The 18,004-nt window shown below is 33.4% G+C and overlaps 3 protein-coding genes across 4 annotated transcripts; 1 reads left to right on the top strand and 2 right to left on the bottom strand.

Moving 5' to 3' along the window:
* The first annotated feature begins 1,583 nt into the window (after positions 1-1,583).
* Positions 1,584-7,803, top strand: CngB (Cyclic nucleotide-gated ion channel subunit B). 2 transcript variants are annotated; one of them, XM_077444253.1, is made up of 13 exons: positions 1,584-1,987; positions 2,056-2,196; positions 4,000-4,119; positions 4,193-4,305; positions 4,378-4,637; positions 4,709-4,858; positions 5,861-6,166; positions 6,241-6,364; positions 6,433-6,662; positions 6,729-6,844; positions 6,923-7,139; positions 7,203-7,512; positions 7,604-7,803. In XM_077444253.1, the coding sequence occupies exons 1-12, from the start codon at positions 1,854-1,856 to the stop codon at positions 7,473-7,475; spliced, it is 2,184 nt and encodes a 727-aa protein (XP_077300379.1). In that variant the 5' UTR covers positions 1,584-1,853; the 3' UTR covers positions 7,476-7,512; positions 7,604-7,803. The 2 variants fall into 2 exon arrangements, with proteins under 2 accessions (XP_077300379.1, XP_077300378.1); XM_077444252.1 differs by having other exon boundaries at positions 7,203-7,497; positions 7,604-7,802.
* Positions 7,443-9,524, bottom strand: LOC143921598 (uncharacterized). Its single transcript, XM_077444948.1, has 3 exons — positions 9,225-9,524; positions 7,799-8,007; positions 7,443-7,719 (listed from the first exon to the last, which is right to left on the bottom strand). Exons 1-3 carry the CDS (start codon positions 9,522-9,524, stop codon positions 7,569-7,571), a joined length of 660 nt encoding a protein of 219 aa, XP_077301074.1. The 3' UTR covers positions 7,443-7,568.
* A 3,174-nt stretch (positions 9,525-12,698) lies between these two features.
* LOC143921597 (uncharacterized) lies at positions 12,699-13,273 on the bottom strand. The gene is made up of 3 exons (XM_077444947.1): positions 13,262-13,273; positions 12,911-13,185; positions 12,699-12,837 (listed from the first exon to the last, which is right to left on the bottom strand). Exons 1-3 carry the CDS (start codon positions 13,271-13,273, stop codon positions 12,699-12,701), a joined length of 426 nt encoding a protein of 141 aa, XP_077301073.1.
* Positions 13,274-18,004: the final 4,731 nt, after the last annotated feature.

The raw sequence follows: 18,004 nt of genomic DNA, 5'->3' as shown, positions 1-18,004 counted from the left end.
GGGATAATTAAAATTGTATGTAAAACATCAAGACGATATTTAAAATGTATTTTCAAAGGTTTCTTGAATAGAAAATCGTACGTAAACAAAAATTTCAATCTGTGGAAAATTTTCCAGGGCAACCTTGACGGGAAGAAATTAAGAGGGCTGTCCACCCGAAACCTTAATTTTGTTGCCGTTCCTTTTTTCGATATATATGTTGAGTGAATGCGACAATATATGTATATCAATATATATATTGAGTGAATGCGACAGTTGCGCTTCGACCAGATAATACGTATTTTAAATCGACAAAATCGAGGTTTCGTATTCTCCAATTTTCTCCTCCGAAACTGGACCAATTTTTAAAAAAACTTCATCAACGGTATAAGATATTTTCTATGCAACTGTACGCGTATTTTTTTTTAAATAGACTTTTAAATAAGCACGCTGGACTCTTTTCGTGGGTGTAAAAAAGAAGCGATTTTATAGATGCTTGGCGGCTCCTAGCACCTATAAAAAATAACTAATCAAAAAAGTAAAACGATAGATGCATCCCAATGGTGGATATCCATAGGGAGAAGTATAGTACGTTTGTATGGACAAGGCGCTACTGTCCAGCCCTCTTAATACAACAATTGTAAATAGGTTTCTGAACTTTTTTTTTATTATGTTTTAAATATATCTATATAAAAATAAGATAATGTTTTAAATATGTATTAAAATAGATTATGATCATTGGATCACTAGCTATTAGAATATACTTAGGATGTACATACATATGTTAAGGTAACCTTTTTTTTTTCAAATAGCAAACCAAGAAATTTTACCAAAAAAAAATACTTCCATTTTTATTCTTAATACTTCCATTATTAAATACTAACAGAAATAATTAATTTCCTTGAATGCTCGTATAAAATTCTACACAGAACTGATTTAAATTATTCTTATCGATTAGCAAACATTTTAGAGTTATAACATTCAATATTGCGTTTTTATCACTGGACCACATATTGTTCAACGAAGAAAAATGTCCTTCGGCAGATGCATATGTTCCCGGTAAACGAAGATAATATTTGACTAATTTGCCAATATTGTTGTAGAGACATTTTACTGAAGGCTTTGTACATACATAAATTTAAATTCATCTATAAGATAAAAGAAGTGTACTGGTTTTATTTCACGACTTACCAGGACAGATACTCGAAAAACCAGTACTGTACTGGCAAAAACAGTACGAATGGTCACCTTAACATACGTAATATATGAACAATAAAAAGATTTGATAAATCATCGATGAGAACAATTTTTTAAGGAAATACAAAAATGGAAAACCTTCTTTTTAAATAAAACTGCTCAAAAATATTAAATTTATTCTAACACCGAGCACCTGTAAATTTTCCATGATCATTCCCACAATTGTTTTTTTTCCCAGAATAATTTCCTCACAAAATGCAATACTCTCACAATCAAGAAGATATGTGCGTCATTGTAATTATAAAAGTAGTATACACAGAGCAAATAGAATCTATTTCTGTGAGTATTGTTTCCAATGCGCATGCCTCCATCAAACCCCCCATTGCTCAGTAGTACATACATACGACAGTTGCAATTAACCTTTAGACGTGTTCACTCGTTAAATATCGTATTATCCTGCCCGCGAAAGAAAAAACAGTACAGTTATACCCGCATATTAGTAAATTCAATCGATTGACAAATCGCACTAGTGAAATTCACCGAAAACTACACCAAAAATTGAGAAAGTGTCCTGCAAAAAACGAACTCCGAACGGAGACCACCTGTTGCTAGATCGGTTTTAGTTGACTCGCACGGGTTAAAATGAACGTTCGCAATCAAAGTTTTAAGAAGCATTAATGATTTTAGTAAATAAAGTACCCTTAAGTCAAAAGCTACATATAATGAGGGAACAAGGGCCTTCAGATAATGTGGATGCATGGACAGAGGATACGCCCTCATCTCAAACTCCGAAGTCGTTCATCCGGAAATGGTAAACTTAATAAGAATTCCAAATAAAAAAATGAAAATATAGAAAATATCAATAAAACATCATTTCAGGCTTCGATTGAGAGAATCTACGAGCTCTGAACCAATCGCAGTGTTCAATTCGTGTAAAGTGGAACCATATTTGGTTACTCCTGCTTGTAATCCGATTCGAGCGTGTTCAGGCGACGAAGATGACGATAAAATCGAAGAAAGGTACGAGATATATGTACATACATAGATGTACATACATATGTATGTATAAGTGTCCTTGTCTACGTTTGAAAATTACGATATTATTGATTGTGTCAATGTTTTTAATTCAATTTGTATTTAATTATCAAAGATAACAATGGGCAGTTACGACTAATAATAGTATCACGCAGAGTCGTTACGAGTTTCTTATTCAGCGACACTCATTGAAAAGAAACCAGCAAAGGTTTTTGTATACCTATATAATATTTTATATACATAATATGCATATAAGATAATGTATATGCGTACATAGGGATTCCAATACCGGTACTGCCGAAACCGGTTCTACCAGTTTTTGGTCAGAATTCGACCTTCGGTACTACCGGCAGTACAGAATGAAGTATTGGTAGTACTGAATATACATACATATATTCGTTTCAAATTTATGTTAGTTGAATTTTTTTAGAAGAAAACATTCGCCAGTTTATATGAATTGGTCGAAAAATGAGTCAACATTTTTGTTGGGGGCCATGGGGTCCAGAAGGGGGGGCAGGGGGCGCAGCCGTCATCGACCAATGATTCGATTTTTTTTTTAGATTCATAGGCGCCGATTCGATTTATTTTTTAAAGGGCAAAGGCTCAGGGGAGCGCCGAGGGCTAAGCCCTAGATGGCAAAGGCTCAGGAGCCGCCGAGGGCAAAGCGATTGACGGCAAAAGGTTCAGGGGGCGCTGAGGGCGAAGCCCTAGAAGGCAAAAAAATAAGTAAAAAAAACAAAATTTATTATTATTATTTTCTTTTTTCTGAATAAACTGTTTAATATTAGATTAGTCATGTTTAAGCAGTTAATATTACAAATACCGAGCGAAGCCGATTAATACAGCTAGTATTTTATAATATGAAAATTTATAATATTTTTCTCCTGACTTACAATAGTAATTAAATCAATTGATTAAATTTTATAGGTAATTAATTAAATTTTACTGCAGTAATTGCTTAAATAAATAGATGACAAATGTCGGTTATTTTGGAATCCCTAAATTGTGTAAGATCAAATTTGGACTATCAAACTTGGTATGCTATCTATGTATATGGTACTGTAATTAAGACCGTTAATGAATTTGTGCTAAAAAAGGGTATATTATATATGTAGATGTTTATTGTTTGGATTTAGGAATAGGCAGATACATACATATACCTAGGGCCGACGTTGCTAGGTTTTGTTTTTATTATTATTATTATTATTATTACATACCTCCTTTACGTTTCACTTACGATTACAATTCAGGAAAAAGTTTGCCTCTTATCCGATCGTTTTCATACTTCTGTCATATTGCTCATTTTGGTCATCAATATAAGTAAATGGATTCTCCGCCATTACGATGGTGCAAAAATAACGTGTAAGACGCGTTTGATATCTGCCCGGCGAGATAGTCGTTGACGTTTATCCATCGTTTGTTTATTAGTTTTAAACATAGATGGCGGTAGTAAAATAAAATTATTGTTTTTATTCAAAATAATAATTTTATATACAAATTATAGAAGAGTTATGTTTTTAAAAAACTTTTTTTTGTCTTAATATATTTTTCTTCAACATAAAATTTCAAGATCTTTCACGAAATTTATTGCTTAAAAATTTAATAGGGGGACGCTTAAACCTATTTGCCTAGGGTAGCCATATACCCTCGGGCCGGGCCTGCGATATTGTACCTGTCGTCTTTCAAACCAAAATATGAAAATAATGGGCACTTCGACATTGTTGGACATATCCAATCGTAATTGTGTAGTTTAAATATTGAAGCCAATATTATTTATTTGAATTTTAGTACTGATGAAAACAATCGGGAAATGGTTGGTTCTTTCTTGCAGCGAATTACTGGAAGATTTTCAATCTCCAAACAGTCCAAAGACAGATCTGCAAACCAAGACAATCAGAACGAGCAGCAGTAAATACACCACATTTTTTTCTACCTGTATTTATAAAATGAACATCGAATCGAATTATTTTTATTATCGCAGGTTCCCAGCGGAAGAATCGGAAATGCAATTTCCGATATCCTGTTGCGGAAGGAAGTACACATTCAAGGAGATATTGAATTTCGCAAACTGTCGCTCAGTTATCGATCCTCACGGTGATACTCAATACCAATACAGGTCATGGATTACAGACGATACGATCATGTATTCATTATCATTCATTGCAGGTGTCATGCACTTCATGTGGCTGTTCACGGTCTCCTTGTGCTACATATACAATTTGATCGTCGTCCCTTTGAGAGCATCGTTTCCTTACCAAACTCCAGAAAACACGCCAATTTGGTTGGTGTTCGACGCTGTTTGCGATGTCATTTATTTGATCGACGTCGTGATGATGAAGCCTCGCGTCTCCTTCATCACCGACGGATGTTGGATCAAAGATCCGCAAATCACCAAAGAGAATTATCACAGATCGTTTTTGTTCAAGGTATGTTGTTTTATTGTTGGATAATATTGAATTTTAATTATAAATTTGATTTATATATTATTAATTTTCAGATGGATGTTATATCACTTTTGCCGCTTGAAATTTTATATTTATACTTTGGTACATCAGCTGTAGTTTTGCGGCTTCCACGCATGTGCAAAGCGCAAACTTTTTCCCAATTCTTCAACTCTTTAGATAAAATGTTGTCTTCTCCATTGATTGTGAGTATTTAATTTTATCTCTTCTTTATATATGTACTTATCTGTTTGTTTATGGAAATGAAGGTTTTTAATTTGGCAATGGCTGAATCGATTCTATTGTAAATCATATATATGTAGTTCTTTCAGCATAATAAAAAAATTCAATAAGTTTCTTTACTCAAATACTGTTACGATTATTATTAACTGACGAACTAAATGACGATAAAATACGCAAAGATTAGATTTTGTTATCAAAAGGATAATCATTCGTAAATATATATTTTTTTCAAATAATTATTAAAGGTTGTGGCTATTTGCAGGTACTATATCTGCAAATTATTGGCTATTTGCGGGTACTATATCTCCGAATTATTGGCTATTTGCAGGTACTATATCTGCGACAGGCGCAAAGCCTTCTGCACATGCGCGTGAACTGTCACTGTCAACGTGTTTACTGTTAAAATTTTGTTTTAAACCTCTTAAAATTTAGTTCGAACTAGCTAAATGATATAAATCTATTATAATAACGTGCGAAATTTATTTGCCTCATGTATAATGAACGATTGATTAAACAAGTCTAGCATACATTAAATGTAAGTAATTATAATCGGATTATAAGTTCACGCACATGCGCAGAAGGCTTTGCGCCTGTCGCAGATATAGTACCTGCAAATAGCCAATAATTTGCAGATATAGTACCTGCAAATAGCCAATAATTCGCAGATATGGTACCTACAAATAGCCAAAACCATAATTAAATTTGTTTATTAATTTTGCTTACAATTATGGAACGTATAGAAAATTTCCTCGATAGTACAAATATTGTTATATTATTGAGGAATATTAAAATATATTAGATTCATTGATGTTATTTTGACAGCAAATATAATTTTATGGATGTAAAAAAGTGACACTTGTTTCAGCGATTCTCAACATAAAATGGTCCTCCTTTAATTAATATTTACAATCGTGTACAATGCGCTATTTAATCCTAATTCCTTGTGTATTTTTATACTTGTTCAGATTCGAGTGGCTCGCACGTTGATTTACACATTCTATTTGATCCATCTGAACGCTTGCTCCTATTACATGATGAGCTCGTTCGAAGGAATCGGTTACAACGGCTGGGTCTACAACGGCGAAGGAAATGCTTACGTCAGATGTTTCTATTTTGCTACGAAAACTTCGACTTCCATAGGCAAGAATCCCAAACCGGAAAACAAATTGGAGTATGTTTACATGACGTTCGCTTGGTTAATGGGGGTTTGCGTGTTTGCCCTCCTAGTAGGTCAAATAAGGTACATCATAATTACCGCTACTAAATCGCAGGTTAGTTCTTTTCTATTGCACGTAATACACGGGTTTTATGGTTCGAGATAAATCGATTGGTTAAACTTGTACAGACCGAGTATAGGAAGCTTCTGGCGGAGACAATGAAGTGTATGCGCGAATTGAACATACCCATTGATTTGCAAAACAGGGTCACATCTTGGTTTGACTTTACTTGGAAACAGCATGGAACTTTGGGTATAATTTTTGCACTGATTTTTTGATACGTTTTTCAATGTATTGTTTTTATTTATTGTTTTTTTTAGATGATTCTAGAGCGCTTGACGATTTGCCAGTAAATCTTAAAACTGAATTGGCCATCAGTATGCACATCCAGACTTTAAGCAAAGTTAAATTGTTCACTGATTGCGAACAGGCAGTGCTGCGAGATCTCGTTTTGAAGTTGAGGTCTGTAATCTTCTTGCCAGGAGATATAATCTGTCGGAAGGGAGACGTTGGAAGGGAGATGTATATTTTGAAGAGAGGGGAAGTTGAAGTATGTTCTGTGATGTTTTCAAAAGTAGCGAATTTAGTAGTTTTTATATAAATTGTGTCGTTTTAGGTTATGAGTGGATCTGATAACAGTGAAGTCATAGCAACTCTTCAAGAAGGTTCGGTATTTGGTGAAATTAGTCTTCTGAATATAAACGGTATCAACCGTAGAACTGCTGATGTTAGGTATTTTAAGTTTGGCTATTCCTGAATAATTACATAAATCATGTAGAACTATTTTTTAAAGTATTTTATTTCATTCAGATCCCGTTCATTTACCAATATATTCGTTTTGAACAAATTTGACTTTAATTCTGTGCTGGATTACTATCCAGAAGCTCAACAGTTGTTATTAAAAAGGGCAAACGATTTAATGGATATAAATGCTGCTCGTGATAAAGCAAATCAAGAATCTGAAATTATATCATCACCGTCATCTCCTCCTGAATCTGAAGTTTCAACCGAACAACATTATAACGAGGTTTTTTATTTATAAATGTGTAATATGTGTAATACATATTTTAATCCATATGTAACTTTGTAGATTAATGCTACGTATTCAGTTTCCTCTCAAGAAGAAATCATTCCATGTACGGAATTAGAAAATATTAACGACGACATTTTGTATGGTTGCGAAGATCTTAAAAGCTATTTTGAAAAAATAGAACGACGTGCTATGCCAAAGAATTTTGGAAGAGGGAAATTTCCAAACCATAACAGGTTCATCGATGTAAAAACAGTAAAACCCTACAGACCTGAAGTTGAGGAAAAATTGCTCGGTTTTAGGCCAATTCAACTGCACGAAAAAGAGGATTGAAAATCATTTGTGATTTTTTAAAGTTTGTGCAGTTTATGTACAAGTGTTTTTATTTATCATTAATTTAAACAATTAGCTATAAATATATAATATTTATGAATCGGCGACGCGAACATTTATTTTTTCAGGAACTTTCTGAATATCGTCGACTGTAATTGTGTACTCTGATCCAAGCGATGATTTCACGTATGCTTCACCGTTCTTGTCGTAGACTGGACCATCTCCGACTGGTTCATTCTCTTCCCTGTAAACAATTTTAGATGTGTTTAAGCTTTGTATGTATGTATGTACTTTAAGCAGCTGAAATAAAAAAATCTACTTACTTGACAATTCTGTATCCTTTATCATCAGCTTCATAGTATACAGTCCTCTTATAATATCCATCATTGTACGAATACATTCCTTGTACATTCAAACCATCCCTAGTTTCTGTGCGTGAGTGAGACTGACCATTGATGCCATCATCGATAGAGCTGTCGAAAGAGTAGTGGGCACCTTCAGCTTGCTTTCTGAAAAGTTCAGCTTCTTCGTCCTGTAACAGTGGATGAGCATTATTTTACAATAGTGGTTTTGATGTATGTATAACTACGTATATTATGTGAGGGCTTGAAATATTTCAGTAGAATAAGAATACTTTGTAAGAATAATAACGTTCATTATATGACGAAGTAAAAATATACATGAGAGATAATGAGAGCCAATAATGCAAATTTTATAAGATATAGTGTGAAAAAGATAAAGTTATAGGCGTTTAAACAATTAAAATTTGACAAAACGAGAAGGTGGCGGAAAGTCAGACATATAAGACTACTGGCTATCAAACGTCACCATCTCCAAAAATTAGACAAATTTAGACCAGTATATTACGATTATTTTTCACCATCGAACTATAAAAATCGATTGAAATTTTCACCGTTGACCAAACCGCGCAATATGGCAAGGTTTCAAAACGATCGGAAGACTAGGAATTTGAGCTCAAACATTTGCGAAGTAAAACATAGAAAAGCCTTGTAAAAATTAGTTGGCCTGGTGACTTATAGTCAATCCGCTTTATTGCTATAGTGCCGGGCCGTACCGTGCGACTTGCGAGCGACTTGGTTGAGGGCGACTAGACCAATGCATGCAGGTAGATGGGACCTGCCACATCCGTCAATTTGTTTGTCGCACACATTTCCATACATTTTTTCATGTCGCGCAACTAGTCGGCCGACAAAGTTGCACGGTGCGGCCCAGCCCTTAAATTAGTGCGAAAAATATATCAAATTCAATGTGAAGTCCTATACATGACCATCATTAACGAAGCTATTGTCAATTTCAATGATGTTTACAAAGTGAATGTATGTACATACGTACAAACAACACGTGATGAAATAAATTAATATTTTTAAAACAGAAACTCTGGTGTTTTCATTTTCATATAAAATTACAGTTCAATAAACAGTGGTAAAGTTTATATATTGAATACTAGCAATAGACCCGATGAAAATTTCATCGGGCTAAAAACTAACTACATACCTACAAACAATATAAAACAGTAATAGAAAAACTAATTCATTTATTAAATAAATGGCGCTAAATACTCATGTGTTTTCCAAGAGAAAATATCGATAACAAACAATATATGTACAGGTTTTTTCTTGATTCTACCACACAAACCTTACATACATTAAATCTTACATACAAAGTCTCTTTCGAAATTATATATTAGATTGAAAAACATGGAAAACCCTCGTAAAAATGGTTACTTACAGATGTGCGCCTGTGTGCGACGACTGGAGCGACATTCAAAGCTTTGAAACCTTCCAATTTGCTCTCTTCTTCTAGAGCTGGGGCATTGGGGATGGAGGTCCTGTCTCTGTTAATTTCTCGACCTTCGATGGGTCTGCCTTGGATGTGGATCTTGCGAAGAGGTTTCGACTGGGGCATGGCCTCGCTGAAGGCCGCCAAGCACAACAAACCGAGCAGGATCGTCTCCATGATGGTGGTGGCCATTTCGTCGTCAATCAGCAACTGCTGCAAGTGCAAGGCAAACCGCCTACTTTTATACATTCGCGATCGTCGTTTTGCATCCCCCGAAGCTATTAAATATTACATACATACATGTGTATATACACTGATAGCCCTGGCTAAATGTCACAGTGATTGCGTTGTCACAGTGAAATTTTTGCGTGATCATAAAATGAGTGTGCACGCTAGTTTAACTAGTTTGATGATTATGGATGCGTAAGATATGTAGAAATTGGAAAATATATTTTAGGTATGTCATGAAGAAGTGTCTAGAATTTTAATATGATTCGTTTGTTTTTATTGTTAACTAGCTGAACCCGGCATGCGTTGCAATGGCACAGTTTCTCGATGTGTTTCGATAAGTAAATGCTTCGTTTCAAATTAATATTTAATAATCAAATTAAATTACAGTAATGACAATTTGTCGGAAAAACGCACGCGGCGAAATTCTTCAATTATTTATTTTACCCTAACAACGCAGGTGGCGATGTGAACACATTTTAAATTGTTGTAATGCCACTCATTCATATATTTCCGTTCCCGTTTTGGGGCGATGTTTTACAGAAACCATCGCGGGCATACACACAATAACTCATGTAAGTTTCATCGCAATAGGTTGAATGGTATAGGAACGCATACGTGACAGACAGACAGTTATACTCCCTCACTCCAAAAATATATTTATTACAAAATAATTGGAAAATCCGTTTTTACGAATAGAGTGGTTAAAATTAAAATTGTCAACAAAGTTAAGATTTTTGGACCGTCTTGCAAAAATTATTCATTCCTTGTCGTGATTTTTAAAAATATGAAATGAAATAATTGTAATTATTTGTTGGTACACATTCAGATTGAATTATAAATACAGTAAATTTAACTAAACTCACCGATTTCAAAAATTCTAAGGTTTGCAAAATCACTATTATGTTATTAAAACTCCATTTTTGATTATTGTTTGTGTTCAAAAGCCAGCAATGCGAGTTTACTTCATATGCATTGTCCGATTGAGTTTCTTTTATAATTTTTAAGTTACTAATAATATTATTTTCACAAGCTTTTTATTATTTTTGTATATTGATGGTATGTACATATATGTATACGTATAAGTGTATAATTCGAGTCATTTTTATTTCTTTCTAAATTTTTAAGTCGGGAAATGATTAATTATGTATGTATATATGTATATATACATATATTGAATACTAGTGTTTTTACCCGGCTTAGCTCGGTATTTGTAATATAAACCGCTTAAACATGGCCAAAATAATAGTAAACATTTTATTAAATTTATTTGAATAGTTTAATTTCATTTAAATTTATTTGAATATTCATTTGTTCGATGACGTCACGGATTTACGAACCAATAATAGTTACATATGTACACACATACATACATACATAGTCACAAAGTCTCTTTCGAAATTATATATTAGATATATAAATTTGGGTCCTTTGTAAATGGGGTGGCTCCGCCACTGCTTCTAGTGGTCTAATCCCATGATGACTTTGTGGGTTTTAGTGATTTTAAATCTCACGAGCAATAACGTGCGCGCGCAGAATACGGGAGGAAAAGCCTGTTCCTCTTGTTCCTGTTGTATCCTGCTCGCGCAAATTAAGTGAGTATGTACCGTTTACCATGCACCCTTTTTTTATCTTTCGACTTAAGATCTTTCGATTTTCGATCTTTGCCTTCCGATATTTGCGTTTTCGGGCGTTTCACATTCGGGCCCGTGACGGAGACCCACATATTTGTTATGAGTGTACATTATTTTTATGAAAATGAATATGGTCAAAATTAAATTTCAACTAATTAGCACCCTATAATAAAAAATATGCTTGATGATTTCCTAAAAATCATGGGTTCTTCTTTTTCGGTTTACTCTCATTGTATTTTTTTTGTTACTTATGTTCCTCCATTTTCAGTTTTTATTATTTATTATATGTATATAAATTTTTTGAAGATTGTTTTCATCTTATTTATTTTTCGTATTTTTATGATATAAAATTGTCAAACTTTCCGGGGTCCATCAGCTATGCCACTTCTTCCAAGCATTTTTAATTAAAGAAATAAAGAAAAGTTTATTTTTCATTTAAAAAATATTGCTGTTTGATTTAAATCACCAAAACAAATTCAATGAAAAACAGTCACTAATCAATTGTATTGTGTTGTGAATTAGTGCTATATTTTGGCAGAGAAGTTGCTGGTTTATGAAAAATTTGTGTGGTAGGCAAATTGGTGTAGATTTGTCTGCTGATTTGTCTACAGACCTCTACGCCTGTATTCACCTGAAGGCGCTACTGGCCATTTAATTTTCTATTTAACCTTATTGACTTATTAATGAGATTCATTTTCCATCTGTGTTATTATCAATGAAATGATACATTTATTATTTGACTGAAGGTAATAATTATTTCTTAAATAGCGATTATCGTGTGGCGTCATTAACAATGTATGCGTAATTTGAAAATTTTCATAATGAATGAGCATCATTGTGAATCGATCAGGAAATATCAGTAATTTTAAATGCAATTTGCAATGAACATTTTTATTCGTAACGTCATAAGACGAACCAGAGAAATATGAAGTGTATATTTAGTCAAAATACACATACATCCTATTTTCCTATTTCTATTTTAAAAATGTGTTCTATTCTAAATATCATATTCATTCTCCATAGTATTATATGAAAGAATAAATCGTATTCATTGATTCACAGTCAATGAAGTTTACTTTTGAATAAATTGTGAAAATTTGAATGTACATAGGTACATATGTATGTATGCCAGCGTATGACAAATGTCAGTTACATTATGTATAAACAGTATTTGGTCACTGCTTCATTGAACATTCCAAATATATATATGTAAATCATTTATGATGTATTACATTAAAACTTACTTCGAGTATTAAGCAACAGTTGAATTGAAATTTTCTAAATAAATAATAATATAATAAAATCTGCTTTTATTGTTTAACGACTTGCGTATACATATATGTATGTACTATATGTACTATAATATAGGTACCATAAGCAATTTTCTTAATTCATTAAATATTTATGAGTGTGCTTTAAAAAAATTGAAATGTACTTAATTCTATATAAGTTTTACAAGGACTCGTTTAATACATGAAAACAAATGATGATTTAATTTGAATTATTTTTTATTTTGTTTTTTGATCTCAATGTACAGTATAAAAACTTTCACATTACAAAATTAAGGCGAATTTTTGGCATGTCTAGTTTTATCATCGCCTTCTACTGAATAGCTGACTTCGTTTCCGTGAGCAACAGTGTGGATATTAGCAACTCCTTCGGGATTAACTTGCGGTCCTTCCAAAGGCTCAGCTTCTTCCCTGAAGCAAAGAAATCAAACAATTAAAACAATAAAAAAGCTTCTGATTTACAAAAAAAAAAAATTAAACTTACGAGATAACTCTGTATCCATTTTCATCAGCTTCGTATGTAACTTTCCTCTTGGAGTGACCATCACTGTAGGAGTAGAATCCTTTAACTTTGAGACCATCACGAATTTCCTCTCGCTGCTGGGTCAAGTCGCTGATGCCATCTTGAACATCAGATGCGAAGTGGTATTTGGCAGCAGCTGCTTCTGCCAACTCGCCATCGGTCAATTCACGTCTTCTGTATTCGTTTTCAGCGGGTTTGCAAAGAGCTGATGCTACTAAGCACAGAGCGATGAAAATCTGAAATTGTATACGGTTTGGTGAAGTTTGGTCAGGTATATGATGGGTTAGTTTTGGTCTTTGAAAGTGTTCTTACGAATTTATTCATATTGGAAGTACGGATATGCGGTGGTTGCGAACGAGTCCAAAGACGAACAATAAGACAGTAGACGATTTTTGTAGAAATATATCAAGTTCGTGGGGGTATGGGTAGGGGGTCCGTCCGGTTTTGTAAATTCGAAATGCACTTAACGACCGGTTTTCAGCTTATCGTTCAAGGCTTTGCACTGTCCCGAGGGTTTCATCGATCGATGTTTTGCACCATTGAAAAAATTTCCGATCGAAATTCGAATTTAAACCATTTTATTCTGTTGACGTAAAACGGTGCTACGAAGTATTGACCTGAGCTGACAATTTCGGCGATTTCTTATGTGAATATTACATATGTATGTATGTCCTTACATGTGCGTATATATTTATATGATAGGACATTATTTTATATAATAGGAATTCTTGAACTGTTATAAAAAATTCTCTTTGGAGGTTCGTGTAGTAATAAATAACATTTTTGAAGAAGGAAGTGGCTAGTAGTGAATATTTTTGTAAGAATATTCCGTGACATGGGGAATGAAATGCTTGAATGATATTAAAGTTATGAAAGAAAGTGGAATTCATGTTAAATGATTTTGTTTTTATACAACATATACAATACATTTCTAAATAGCTAGAAAAAATTATATTCTGTTGTTAAAATGATAATGTCCTCAATAATATAAAGTGAAACTTCTTTTGCAAAATTGATCGCAAATTTTTAAGACTCGCACGAAAAATGAGCTACTTTATATGTACTTGAATTTAACATCTTCTTTTTATACTAAATTTTATCTTTCGTCATTTTTCCCATACTGATTCTTTAAATAACAACAAATAAAAACGAAATTTTTTATTTTGTATGCACGACATCATGTTTTTAAAACATTTTAATGGACGAGAAATGAGTTTCACTACTACCATGCATAGCCTTATCTTTACATGTATGTACTTATAAGTTATAAGTGAGTAGTTTGCTCTGATCAGGCCAATATTGAAATCACAGCAGTATCCTTTTGGGGCTGGGCAAGTTGCCGATGCCTATGGTGGATTTATGTATGTAAATAGCATATTAAAAAATAATTTCTCTAGTGCCATAATTGAGGAAGGGAGAAGTCTAATACGTTTGTATGGACAAGGCGTTAGGGTCCAGCCCTCTTAAGGCGCAGGCACACAGAATCGTACGGTACGGCATTCCTAAGTAGACTCCAGCTGTGAATGGGCGTATCTTACATGTGTCATTGTTGATTCGTACTTGGTATTTCTTATTATTTCGACAAATTTCTTTTAAATTTCTGCAAATATGGGATTCACCGTTATATATCACTCTCAAACTTTTGTCAATATAAAGAAAATATACCATCGAAAAAACTCCAGGGGATGAGTTTTGGCCTAGCATTGATTAGGCGTGCTAGCATATTTTTTACATATGCAAAACTATCTAACAAAAAAACTTGTGCCGCGTACGATTCTGTGTGTTTGCACCTTTAGTTATTAACATCTCCCTGCACGCAGTTTCAGAATCGCTGGATTATTTGAAACCGATTTTTAACTCAATAATTCGGCGAATTCTTTTGATACTTTCGGTTAAACTTTTTTTTATTTTTATTTATTATGATGAAGGGACGATACAAAGGGAAACATCGCGTGACGGTTTCGAATGTCGTATAGTATTTTATGCAGGGCTCTATTATCACGATATTCATGTTAAACGTTGGCTCATACCAAAGCTACATCAATTATCTGTTGACATTTTCGCCAAATTGATAGTATTATAAATACGCGTACAAAATGGATACAACGATCAAGTGGAAAAATCGCAATGTATTGGCTTTTATTCGTTAAATTTTAAAATTTGCGTTGCATAATAATAATAATAAAACCCACCACTCGTGTCTTGGTTATGACATTTTCGAAGAAAAGTTTTCTAATTTCGAGTTCCATGTCAAAAACGCTCGAATAAACAGATAATGTAGTATGTACGTGAACGACTCAAGGCTGATGCAAAACTTGATATTATTTCGCAACATAAATTAAGCAAAGTGCATTGGGTCGAATTAGGTTGTTCTGGTTGTGCATGTGCCAATTTCAAACGCAATTTGCCCGTTTTAAAATGACACGTTATCCAGTATCCACGTAAGTATTGTGTGCTATTTTACTTATCCATTACTGTTTTGATACTACATATGAATACGTGACGTTTCATGGTCATGACCAGACTTAGTCGGCCAGGATACTTAAACCCACAAAAATCGTTCACTATTGTCAATTACTAATGTCCTACAAATTAAGATAAAAAAGGTTGACAATAGTGAACCATTTTTTGTGGGTAAAGGCATCCTGGCCGTTTAAGTCTGGTCATGATCAAAGATCGGTGTCAGAAAGATGCTTTTCAAATAAGGCGTTCCATTTGTGTTCAAAGCAAGGGAGCAAAAAGGCATAGTTTTTCTAAAAAAATAACAATAGTGAACCATTTTTTGCGTCAAAAGCAACTGCTCTTAGCCTTAGTCTGGTTAATGACTTCGTTTGGTTATTGAAGGTCGTTTTTTTTTCGCCTTAATTTTTGAAAATAGTGAGCTTCTAATGTATGTTATTGTTCACCAGCCGCCACTGGGTATGACCAAACATCGGCGTTGGGACGATGCTTTTTGCACAAAAAATGATTCACTTTTTTGCTTTCTTCCTTTTGACACTAATGGAGTGGTCTATTTTTATTTGAAAAGCACTCAGCCAACGCCGAAGACTAGTCACGACTAGAAATAGGCTTACAGTTAGGGCAATTGTAAAATAACAATAGACCATTCCATTAGTGTTCAAATCAAGAAAGCAAGAAAAGCTTGTAAAAACATGTTTTTTTAAAGAAACGAACAACAATGTCCCGATGTCTAGTTATGGCTAGACTACGGATACAGACCGTGCTTTTTCCAGCAATCGGCGCGCTGTGGGTCCGGACACTAATTATGACAATAATTATGAATTTGAGCAACGGTTGGCATTGACGGAGGTATTTGTCGGCAGACAAGTATTTTTAAGTTTTTCTCTAGCTACCATATTTGTCGTAGCCAGAAATGCTACGACTGACTCTATGAGAGAAAAATCTCTCGACCTTTTTCAAACAAAAAACTCTTTGCATGTTTGGTTCAAAAAAATATTGTCAAATTTAAATTCATTATTGCGTATACCCATATGATATTGTTACAAAAAGTAGTGTTCGGTTTGTAAAGTTTTGAACATAATTTGGACCATTAGATCAAGTTTATTGGTTTTTATCTTTGCAGACAAAATATATCTACGACAGATAAATTGCTATATACGTGTCAGTAGGCAAATCTCTCCATCTTATGGTCACTAGTTATTATTTATATAAAATTAAGTATATGTACAACAAAAACTTTCAAATGATTGTAGAGGTATGGAGGGATGGGAAATGTAAAATTAAATTTTCCAATTTTTTTCTTCAATATTACATACATACACACATGATAATATGCATATACATTTGTATGTATGTACATACATAGATTGAATGGAGTTTGTTTAGTACAATATAAAATGAGAAACTAACAAAGGAATCTTTGTGATGTGACACGCTAACGACTATAATTTGAGTCATGGTTCGAACACGATAAATAAAGTTATGGATAGTATGTATATGTATAATATATGCACATATGTATGTATATAGCCGAAGTCGCACAAAATTACTAAAATTCAATATCGTAGCCGGACACGAATACCCGGGAAAACTACGAGAAGCGAATGCCGATTAGAATCGATGGAAAACTATCTTGTCGTGCGACTTGGTTACAATTAGATATTATATTTATATTATACATTTACGAAAGCAATATATTTTACAGACGTTATAAAATTGGAACCGAGAATCGGTCGGGCCTTTGCAACCGTGCACAAAAATAATTTCGGAAATTTATATATTTTACTATCGGTAGGATACACCCAGCATAATGGTAATGTTTTGTCGATACGTGGATTCATTACGAATGCAATAAATGAATTGGGGTGGTTCGAGTCCCCTTTTTACCTTGTCTGAGAGCATGGCTTTGCGACATGACTGTGGGAGGGTTGACCTTTCTATAGGGTAGGTTTAATTTCAAAAGTGAGCCAAATCCAATCTACAAATTGACTTCGTTGCCTTTATTTAGTTCTATTATAGATATTTTTATATATGTAGGTACATATTTAAGGTATTACACATGTACATATATGCATGCCTATTCATATATTTTTCAATAAAGTATATGAGAAATGAAATCTATGTTTGTTATATTACGGATTTTTGATTGTTGAGTCATGATAGTTGAATTGATCTGTGGTACTATAAGGTTTTCAACAAACTTCGGTTAGGCTAAAAATGATAGTAATCAACTGATTCAGTGAATGGAATTGTGTGGTTATATTTTTTCAACGTCGTGCAGCCCCATTCCATTGGACATTGGGTTAGAAAAGCATTTATTTACATCGTCTCTTATTAAAATAATAAAAGAAAAAAACAAATTCCATAAAAAATTTAAAATTTATTCAAATCCCTTAGATTATCAAAGTTTTTCACTATTAAGAGCTCGAATTAAAAAATATTCTTTAATCTGCTTTAGAAATTATATTTCTCTTATTCAAAATAATATTAAAACTAATCCCAAATCATTTTGGTCATATATAAATTCAAAAAAAAATACCTCCTCTTCATATCCTTCCGTAATGTATTATGGAAATAAGTCGGCTTCACATGGTT

Source organism: Arctopsyche grandis, chromosome 13 (genome assembly GCF_051622035.1).
Source record: "Arctopsyche grandis isolate Sample6627 chromosome 13, ASM5162203v2, whole genome shotgun sequence".
NCBI lineage: Eukaryota > Metazoa > Arthropoda > Insecta > Trichoptera > Hydropsychidae > Arctopsyche > Arctopsyche grandis.
This window is presented reverse-complemented; position numbering and strand designations above follow the sequence as displayed.

Coding starts and splice junctions, on each gene's coding strand:
- LOC143921598 (XM_077444948.1), bottom strand. CDS start 9,524: ATGTATAAAAGTAGGCGGTTTGCCTTGCACTTGCAGCAGTTGCTGATT. Junction 8,008..9,224: donor TCGCACACAGGCGCACATCT/GTAAGTAACCAT, acceptor CCACTGTTACAG/GACGAAGAAGCTGAACTTTT. Junction 7,720..7,798: donor AAAGGATACAGAATTGTCAA/GTAAGTAGATTT, acceptor AATTGTTTACAG/GGAAGAGAATGAACCAGTCG.
- LOC143921597 (XM_077444947.1), bottom strand. Junction 12,838..12,910: donor AATGGATACAGAGTTATCTC/GTAAGTTTAATT, acceptor TCTTTGCTTCAG/GGAAGAAGCTGAGCCTTTGG.
- CngB (XM_077444253.1), top strand. CDS start 1,854: ATGATTTTAGTAAATAAAGTACCCTTAAGTCAAAAGCTACATATAATG. Junction 4,638..4,708: donor ACAGATCGTTTTTGTTCAAG/GTATGTTGTTTT, acceptor ATTAATTTTCAG/ATGGATGTTATATCACTTTT. Junction 6,663..6,728: donor TGAAGAGAGGGGAAGTTGAA/GTATGTTCTGTG, acceptor GTGTCGTTTTAG/GTTATGAGTGGATCTGATAA.